This window comes from Mastomys coucha, chromosome X (genome assembly GCF_008632895.1).
Source record: "Mastomys coucha isolate ucsf_1 chromosome X, UCSF_Mcou_1, whole genome shotgun sequence".
Classification (NCBI taxonomy): domain Eukaryota; kingdom Metazoa; phylum Chordata; class Mammalia; order Rodentia; family Muridae; genus Mastomys; species Mastomys coucha.
Genome location: NC_045030.1, coordinates 110,646,656 through 110,657,532, shown reverse-complemented (window position 1 = coordinate 110,657,532; position 10,877 = coordinate 110,646,656). Strand labels below are relative to the sequence as shown.

The window sequence follows — 10,877 nt, the reverse complement described above, 5'->3', positions numbered from 1 at the left end:
AGATATAAGGGTTGACACACATGCTGTGTGTAACACGGAGGAGCCAATTATCAAAGTTTAATCAATCCAGATAGCCTAGATCACTGCCACCAAACTAAATATTGAAGAGGTATGTTGTATACTTTGTATTTATTAATCTGATATATATTTGTGAAAGTTTCTCTGCTTGTGTTACAGAAAATAGAAATTATTGACGATGAAGAAAGTGACATGATAAGCAATTCTGAAGTAGAACAAGAAAATTCTCTCCTGGATTACAAGGTAAAAAGAACTTCCAATTCTGAATTTATTAAGGGAAGTTAGTGAGTAGAAAAGATGTAGAGCGCCTCTCATTTCTTCATCTGGTAGACTGGTCCTCTGTACTGATTTTTCTCAGGCATCTTAAGAATTAGTCAATATGTGGTACACTTTCATAATTCTGGCTTATTTGGTTGTTATGGTTTTAAACCAACTTTTTACTGGCTCAAAATTTAGCATTGATGGTGTTCAGCAAGTGAGAACAACACATAGTGACAATTAATGTGAAGTTTATAGTAAAGACTATTTTCTTTTAAATGGTGGTAAAGCTGCTATATATATGGAGGTATATGTGTGGGGATAAGGCAGAAACATCAGTTTAGTCTAGAAATTTGAAATCAGCTTGGGCAACATTAAATCAGCTTCAAACAAAATAAACATAACAGTAACATGTAAGGGTTAAGTCATAAAGGAGAGAATTTCTTTATCAGTGTCCATTGCTAATTTTCTATTGGATTGCAGTTTCTTGAAAGACTGTACCTGATACCCATTTTTTGAGAATTTAAAAAACAATTCCCAATGCAATTATGGGATGAATATGAATAAAGATGACCTTTACTTAATGTCACTTGTTAATAAATTGGACGACATCCTTTGATAGTATGTCATGCATAATTTTGTTTTTACTCAATTTTGACATAAGCTGTCAGTCTGTTTATCAATATGTTTTTTGCATAAATGTACAGTGCTCTCCCAGTGATATTCAGCAGCCTATCTTGCTAGGAAACTTTGGTCTTTCTAAAATTTTGGCACATGGTGTTTCTTTCTAAATAAAAAATTTCTTTTTGTGGAGCATAATCAGCATTTACAGCTTATGATAGTAACAAAGACCACCATTTAATTAGAAAACAGCTGTCACTTTTCTCAAAAAAATCCTTTCAGTTTTAGTATAGTATAACTGAAATTAATGCCATTGTGAAAATTGTTTTTCTAATGTTCATAATATGGCAAGCTTTAAAATAATGAGTGTTATAAACACAGAGGGAGATTGTTTTTTGAATTTTATTTGCTAAGTAGTCAAAAGGCACAATAAAATTCTGTTTTTAAGCTACATTTATGGCTAGATATGGTAGGTCACACCTGTAATCCAGCAGTCATCAGACTGAGGCAGGAGGAGTTCCATGAATTCAAGACCAGCCTGGTTTATACAAAGTAATCTTTTCTTAAAAATCGATAAATACATTTTCAATAAAAAAATAATAAACTTGTATTTCAAGTAGCTGAATTCTAAAGTTGGGGGTTCTGAATTAGAAGAGATCATGCTATTGACTCCTCCATGGTCATATAACACTTTTAAATACTGGGTTCAGGATTAAAATGTCTCTGTCGGCCAGGTCACTATTTGGCACAAGCTGTGGAAAGTCCAGGCGAGAGGACTGGATTGCACAGCTGTTAAGTGTGTCCCACTTAGCACTCTTGAACAGGTCAAATAGGGTTGGGCTCCAGACTTAAAGGATTCTTTCCAAGACCTCTCCCCTTTTCAGTGCCAGACTACTTGAGAAGGTTTGCAGCTAAAGACCAAGGAAGACAGCATAGATTAGCCAGCCCAGAGATGTCAGTGAATGTTTGCACTGAATTGTAAAGAACAGTTTAATGATCTAATGTTTTCAATTATGCGAAACATTGTGGGAACAGGGATCCCATAATATGTTGTTAGTGACATTCTTTATAATCATCTTCATGATATTTAAACTTCTTTCCTTGAATTCTATTTATTCATTGAGAGAGAATATTTTTATATACATTATTTTAAAATGCTTCTGTGAACTTTGTGCCTGGAGTTGCCATTGCATATTGTAGTATAGAACATGCCAGTTTAGAAATGTAATATCTTGAAGAAAATTGCTTTACGCTATTTAAATATACACACCATTGTTAAGAGTGGAAGTTTTTTTTCATTTCTTTAGTATATTGAACATAATTTTCTTGAAGGCAGAAATGTATTTTAATCGCCTCTGTATTACTTGGTTGGGAGACCCTTGCACATAGATATTTAGCAAGCAACTGATGAGAAAGTAATTGAATAAATTATTTTGTCTCTGGAAATAATTTTAATACCATTTCCCAAGTGTTTATTTATATAAATTCCTTGGGGGCTACAGCATTCTTAAACTTTGCCACATTGAATTCATCTTCTATGCTTGAGATTTATTATAGCAATCTAAAAGAATATATCTATAGTGCATTTTATTAACACACAGTTTAGATGTGGTAGCATTCCTGATTGATAGACATCATTAGAAACCCATATTTCTAGGAGTTGTAACTAATTTTAAATCCTTAGGAGGCTTGTTGATGGACACAGTACCTGTGGCATGAGTAACTATATCATAAAATAGGACATCAGACTTGGGGGCCATTAATAGCCTTCCTAGAGATCAAAACTCTGGCATATTTGCAGCCTTGTATCTCACAACAATCGTCTTGAAAAATATAGACAGTTTACTGGGAATGTAGGGAAGATTTTTAGCAAAATTAGGTAGGCATTATTTTATAAAACTTGGTGACTGTTATTGTCTTACTCGATGCTTTCACAAGTACTCCATTTACTAAGAAAAATTTCTAAAGTACACATAAATTACTGCCTGTAATCTAAGAAGCATTTAATAGCCTTGCAAAAAGCATTTCTGAGAAGAAAATGTCTGCAATATTAAATTATCTTAAAGCTGTTTATGTTTTTCAATCATTTCATAAATACCAAAGAAGGGAAATATTTGCATGGAAAATTAGAGATCTGCATATGAAAAAGATGCTTTCATGACTTTTGCAAATATGAACTAATATTTTAAAAATGTTTTTGATGGACTATAAGTACAGCTCAAGAGGACTGTGTGTGCAAATAAGCCACCATTAAATGATGATAGATACTGCCTGTATTCAAATGACTTTCTGCCTAGTGTGTTTAATATATCCAATTTAGGAAGTGGAGGTTTAGAAGGATCAGAAGTTCAAGGGTACTTTCAACTGCACAGCAAGTTCAAGGCTAGCCTAGTTATGTGAGACTCTGTTTCAACGAGACTGAAAAATAAAAATAACAATTCAAAAATCTCAACAGCAAAAGCAAAACAGGGCCCGGGAAGATAGCTCGGTCTGTAAAATGCTTGCTGTGAAATCCCAAGGGCCTGAGTTTGGATTCCCAGCACCCGTGTGAATAGCCTAGCCTAGTGACACATATTTGGAAACCCAGTACTGGAGAGACAGAGATAAAAGGCTAACTGAGCATAGCAGAAACAGTGGATTTCAGCCTCAGTGAGAGACCCTGTTTCAAAAAATAAGGTGGTGAGCAACTGAACGTATGCTTGCATGAGCGTACACACACAAACACATACTCATGCAGATGCACATGCATGTACACACACAAATACAGAGACATGCACTCACATGCACATATGTGCACATACATGCCACATGTACCATTCATATATGATATGCACATGCATCAAATATGTAACAAGCAAAAGCAAAACTCGAGAAAACCATTTTCTGGTCAATATTTTACTAACACTCTGACAATGACTTCTAACAAAAGTAAAGGTTTAGAATTAGCAAAACATATCCTGGCAGAAGCATGTTGAGTTTCTTTAGAATGCTTACTTTTACCTTAGTTGTATAGTGACTGAACAGAAATTTAGCTGGGACAGATGTTTCACTTATTAAGTGGCCTAGAAGGAAGCAGTCTCATCACATAAATTAAGATTTAGAGTGATCTAATAAGTAACATAGGAAACATGTTCACAGATTGGATGTGATTAATAACAAAACATCCACTTGACTGAAATACCAAAATAGCCATACAATCAACTAATTTTAATATGTTTTTAGGAAGCATTTTGAAGAAATCCTGTTTAAAGTCCTTTCCTGCTCTACTCCCAGACCCGTTCTCCAGCTAGAAAGAATATTCCATCTACTTCTACAGTTTTTGTCAAGGAGGATGATTGATAATTTCTTCTTTTCTATTTACTTTTATTAATAATTTATATTTTAATTGTAAATTGACAAACTATACCTTCATATATTCATGAGCTACAAGGTTATAGTATGATTTATGAATACAATGTAAAATAATTAAATTAAGTGAATTAACATATCCATCACTTTGAGTACTTATTTTCTATGGAAAGAATTTTAAATTTTGCCTTTTCAATAATTATGGAATGCATATTATTTATAATATTATCCATATGTACTTTTCAACAAAAATAATATTTGCCATTTGTGAAAGCATAAATAAAATTTGAGAACATAAATTATGCTAAGTGGAATAAATCAGGTACAGAAATATAAATATGGCATTTTCCCACTTACATTTGGTATCTCAAATAATTGAACTCAAAGAAACGGAATAGAATGGTGGCCACCCAGGACTGCAGTGAGAGGCTTGAGAGTTGGTTAATAGTCAAGTAGTGCAAACCTTCTATTAGACAATGAGAATTAAGTTTCTTTTATTTGGTTGGGATTTGGGCCAGGGTCTCAATATTTACCTCAGGCTGGCTTCAAACTCCGGGATGCTGGTGTCAATAGAAATACACCACAATGTTCACTCTAATTTTTACTAATGTTCTTATTATTTGAGACATTATGTATGCTTCTATTTAATCAGTGTACATAGCTCCCAAACAGTAAAAATATCCATACAGAGACATTCACCTTTTTAATTTAATATACTATTTAATAAATTTGACAAATTGTTTATTCGTTTGTACATTAGTTACTTTTCTCATTGTTGTTATCAAATACCTGACAAAAAGCAACTTCAGGTTTTGTTTTGGTGTGTACTTCAAAGGAAGCAGCCTATTATGGCAGGAAAGGCATGGGGGCAGAAGTGTGAGGGGCTTGGTCACATGGCATGGATTATCCACAAGCAGACAGAAGCCAGGAAGGGGTAGCAGCTATAACACATCAGCTTCCAGTGACTCATCTTCTAACAAGGCTCTAGCTCATAAATGTTTCACAGCCTCCAAGACAGGAGCCTAAGGTGGGAATTTCACATTCAAACAACAACAATATCGAATGAAGCCTGAGCTTTTTGCATTTGGGGGCTATTATGAATAATGCTGCAAAAATCATGTGTTTTCATTGTTGTAAACTAAATAATTAATAGTAGAATCACTAAGAAAGAACATCTTGAATTTTATGATAAATGTTTGCAAAATCCCCGTATTATGTGACATCTCACAAGCCATGTTGAGACTTTTAATTGTTCCATATCCGCACCAGCAACTGAGTCTTGTGGAAACAGCTCACTGTGGTTTTCAGCTGCATTTCCTTAATGAAAATTATGTTAAGTATGATTTAAATATATAACTTTTTCATGAAATGTCTGCTTGAAGTTTAGCCTACATTTGTCTGTGACTAGCTTTAAAATGTAAAAAGTTTGATATCTTTTTTCCTTTATGTGAATTAGAGTATTTTCTTCCAGTATGTAGTTTGTATTTTAACTTTAAAGCATGTTTCTAATGATTCCTTCAATTCTTTTGTTTGTTTGTTTGGTTGGTTTTGTGTTTGTTGTTTTATTTAAGTTTCCATGTAGCTTCAACTCAGTAAAACTTGAATTCCTGATCCTCTGCCTCCTCCTCCTCCTATTTTCTTGTTGGCATTTTATTATTTTAGATTTTACATTTAGTGAAACATGTACTTAAAAGTTTAGTAATTTCAGTCCCTTCCTGGTACAAAATAGCTGTTTTAGCTTTTAGCGTTTGACTTTGTGAATAATATACTCAATATTGTTTCATCTTCTGTTGTTTTCAGGCTAAATTGGACTCTATCCTTAACACTAATCCAAATGCTAATTAGGTTTGATAGAGGAAAGTTCTTTCCAAGAAGAGAAGTCTTTCTTGTTTTCCTCTCTTCCTGGAATCTATTTGCAAATTGTTTTCTATTGATGATTGGTTTAAAATGCAGCCTTTGAATACTAGGATAATTTCCTTCTGCATTTTATTTATGATAAAATTTTATTTTCTTCATTGTTCCTATCCTGTGATTGCTTTTGCACTTTATTGTTCATCAAATGTGTACAGGCTTGAGTTAACATGGGGTAATTTTATTGCTTGATGTTTTCTCCTTTAGAATGAAGAAGTCAGATTCATTGAAAATGAGCTAGAGATTCAAAAGCAAAAATACTTTAAGCTCCAGACTTTTGTTAGAAACCTGATTCTCGCTATGAAAGCTGATGATAAAGAACAGCAGCAGGTAAGTCCCATGAGAAGCGCGTAAGTCACAGTGTGTCAGGCTGAAAAATGGCATGTCATATTTGGATTTCTCATATCTCTTCATTTGTAGTCTCCATTCCAGCTTTGAATTTCATGGAGCAAATGGTTATTTTATGATCTTTTTAAACATATATATATATATGTATATGTATATATACATATATATATTTATTTTGAGGTTCAGATTTCTCTGTGTGTGCTACTATAATACAAAGTCTAAATAGCTGCTTAGAATATTTTCTTAATCTTAGGATAGCCTTTAAGTAAAGAAAACCAAATTTTAATATTAATTTTTAAGAAATTTCTCAGAATTTTTGTAGTGATACAGCTATCTCAACCACTAACTAGACTGAGTGTTTGGGGGACATTTTCTGAATGAAAAAAAACTGGGCATTTATTTTTCCACCAGCAGCTGCTGGAACTCACAAATGTTTGGACATAGTCTGTCCTATAATATGTTGCTCCTCAGTAAGAAAGCATGAAATTACTTCATGAAATTCTTTGTGACCATAGTGTATCACATTTTGCAATGTAAGTAAAAATGTTTGAGTCTTCCCATCCAGAAATGAAATGCCTTTTGGCTTTTACTATGAATATTTGTTTATACATTCCTTCCAAATTACTTTTGGCCCTCAGGTCTTTCTTGAGACAGCATTAATATAATATAATATAAGGATATTGAAGCCTGATTGTATAAAATATTACATTTAATATTAAATGATATCAAATTTGCTGCTGAGTTCTATATCACCATGCTGATTCCTTATCAGAAAAGTTATGTGAGTAGTATGAAATGCAGGTAACTATATTTTACTAAATTATCTTAGACGATTTTATTCATCAAAAAAATGTCAAAAGTAAAAACCCAAATAAAAATATACCCCCAAAATACCACAGAAAACAAACCAAATACCCAAAGAAGATTATTCATACATAGCCCTTCGGGAATAGGGTAATTTATGAACATCTCATAATTCTCCTTTCTTTCAAAGAAAGAGATCTTTGTATATTTAACTGTTATATTGAATCACAAAATTTAAGCTATAAGAGTCCCCTCAAAGGACTAAAACCAGCATGAATATTATTTATCCAAAGTCATGAATTTTACTCTTCTAGCTCTGACCATATATAGAGATCACAATTCAGAAGCCTTTAGTTGCCCAGGCTAGCATTAAATGTACTGCTTCATTATACATGATACACATTTCATGGCATATTGAAAACGTATTTATAAGAAGGGCACAGTGGCTTATGCCCTCACTCCAGCATTGAGGAAGCTCAGATAGTAGAACTGCTGTGAGTTTGAGTTCAGCCTTGGCTATAAACAGAGAATTTATCTTAAAACTAACAAAAGCAAGCAAAGCACAGCAAATTTTTTAAAGAAAGAAAAAAAGTTGTTTTTTAAGAACCTTAAATACAGATTTTTAAATTAATAAAAGCGATAGCATTGAACACAATCCCAGTAATATCATAGCTTTAAATAGCTGTAGAACACACACACATACACACACACACACACACTAGCGTGTACGCGCACACACGCGTGCGCGCACGCGCACACACACAAATAGGCTCCAATTTTAGACTAACTTAGAATGTATTTCTTGTCTGAAAAATCTTATATCAATTTTTAATTCAGTTCTAGAACCAGTTAACTAGCAGTTGTCATTGTCTCTTGGCATCTTAGAATAACTCATAGTCTGAATTTCTATTCCTAACTTCAACTCTACTTTCATTCTTTCCCAAAGATGACTAACAAATAAGGAGCATGCATGTTGCTTTTCTTTTTCTAGTTTTCTTCTGATAAAAGTAAGATATGAGCAAAACATACGCTGAAATAGAAAATGATATCAAATTATACTAAATGTCACAGCCTCTAAAATCAGCAGCCTAAATAAAAACTTGGATTTTGTTTGTACTTCTCATTGAGTATAATGAATTTCACAATAATTTTTTTCAAGCATAAAAAACACTAGGTATGGTGGTGACACACACCTGTAATAACATAGAAACTCGAAGCAAGAAGGTCATGTGTATAGCCTCTAAACAGAAAACTTAATGAATTATATATATGCATATAATTATATATATATGATGTTGGTAGTGATAAACAAAAGTAATCCTGTTTATATCTTAAACTGATGATGTTTAACCCTTGAAATATTTAGAAGTTTACTTCTGGAAATATATTTTATCCTATTTAGTAAAATGGAAACACTTGCCATTATTTTCTTATTTTTAAAAAATATACAGTATTTCCTTCATTAATCTTTATTTGGATAAGTTGGATGAGATAAGTGGGATATTTTTCCCCTATAAAGAAGTCTAGGGTTTAAAAAATATATATGGTACTTTCCAACTGAAACATTAGATTACCTAAAGGTTGTCTTTTTTAAATCAATAACAGCCATTTTAACATCCAGATAATGTTGCCAACATTGCTCTAAGTCATTAGTTATGGTCTTTCCTTCCCCTGATAATTCACTGTGTGATCCTAGCCAGATCGATCGCCTTTCTTAAACTTCAATTTCTCCACTCTGCAAGGAGGATAAGAATGATTATCAATTTTACATTCCCATCTTAGAGCCTAGAATAAGTATTACAGACACTGAGCATGGATTTGGAGAAAGTGTTAATGATCTCTTGGGAAAAAAGGCATTTGGTCAGAGCTCAAAAATACTTGTTACTGATGAAAAACATGTAATAAAAAATATTGAGGCTGTAGATATGAGTCATTGACAGAGTGTTTTTCTCAGAGTAAATGAGACCCTGGGTTCAATCTGCAATATGGGGGATGGGAGAATGGAAGAAATTTAATTGCGCCTACTTGTATCTTTGTGAAAAGGGCAGTTTCAATCATTGACAAAGAGTTGTTTAATGTCCCAGTATTGCTGTCCAGTAAGATATTGAAAGAATTTTGCAGTGAAATCCATGCATGTGCTATGAACTGCCTCATATAATGAATATATAAGTTCTATTCTCAATTTTAGTCAGTCAACTATATCTAATTCAATGAAGAAGAAATAATACCACTTCTCTAGTTTGAGGGTCTTTTGACTAGAATTTAGAATATCATAAAAATTTCTAATTCACTTGATTTTCCAATATATGAAGCTCATATTCAGTCAATGCCAATTTGAATCTCTTTCTATCATTAACATGGTATATTTAAAACTGTAATGTGAACTGAATCCACTGATGTTACATTCTGAATAGCGTGTATTAGCAAAGGCCCCTTTGTACCTGAACTGGATCAGCAGTAGCTCAGTGTCCTAGAAGAAATTGGTATGTTTCATATTACTGTAACTTAGTACCTCAGAAAGCATGTGGTATCTTCAGTGTATATCCATGGGTAATTTAGTGATACAAAAATAACTAATAGCTTTTTCCACATGTTAGTTTTTAATTATATAGCCTAACAAAAAGTAGAATGTTTTCTTATTTGCATGCTACAAGGCAAAAATTATAGGATATATAATTGTCACTATTATATTGAAGAAGAGAATCAGATCTTATTTCAACAGTATATTTTTTGTGCTCCCCCAGTATGCCCTGTCTTTCTGTCCCTTAATTGGGTTCTAGTCAGCTTTCATTTGTTTCTGTTCCCTTGCTTCTTATTTACTAATCTCCTCTAACCCACAATACAAGTAATGCTGTTGAAAATTTTCCACATAGACTATGTTATTTTAGGTCTAATTTCTTATGGTTAAATGGGTAGCAGCACTGTCAGCCACATAAAACTTGACTATTTCTCTAGTATAGAAGCATATTCTACAAATACAGATGAAACAATTAGAACATAGTTAAGCTTAGCTCATAAATGTTGGCATATCCTAACTGTTCCAGTAAAGAAATAAGCACATACATCATTAAAACAGCCATAATCTTATATTGTATTGTCCCTAGTGGGAGCTTCGCCTCCTGTGTAGACATAGGCTAAGGAAAGGAAGCAAATGAACAAAAACTCTACATGGTCTTTTCAAATTATTAAACTTTTATCTAAAGTAAAATAGAAGAATACCTCCCCTAACTGCTACATTTATTCTTTTAACAAAACAAAATAGGTCTTTGTTGAAATGTTGGTTTCCTTAAAGGGTAATGAAGCATGAATATTTCCAATAAAGAATGAAATTTTAAGCTTTTTATGAGTAAGCAGTGAACACACAAAACTAGCATGAAAACTACTTGCCTCAACCATTTACAAACCCTTTGTTAAGGGTCCTTGGTTTGAAATAATTGTTCATATCTACAACCATGCCAACCTATACGTGACTGGTGTCATCAGAATAGCGCCTCATTTCCCTCTACTTATTCTACATACTTGGCATTTATATTTTGTTCTTTCCTAATATTATATGAATATTTATAATA

The 10,877-nt window shown here is 32.9% G+C and overlaps 1 protein-coding gene across 1 annotated transcript in view; it reads left to right on the top strand.

Moving 5' to 3' along the window:
* The window catches only part of Hdx (highly divergent homeobox), a 108,705-nt gene that overhangs the window by 96,772 nt on the left and 1,056 nt on the right, over window positions 1-10,877 (top strand). Inside the window, exons 10-11 of the mRNA XM_031372501.1 lie at window positions 178-261; window positions 6,364-6,486. Coding sequence (XP_031228361.1) covers window positions 178-261; window positions 6,364-6,486 — 207 coding nt within the window. The remainder of the gene's footprint in view (window positions 1-177; window positions 262-6,363; window positions 6,487-10,877) is intronic.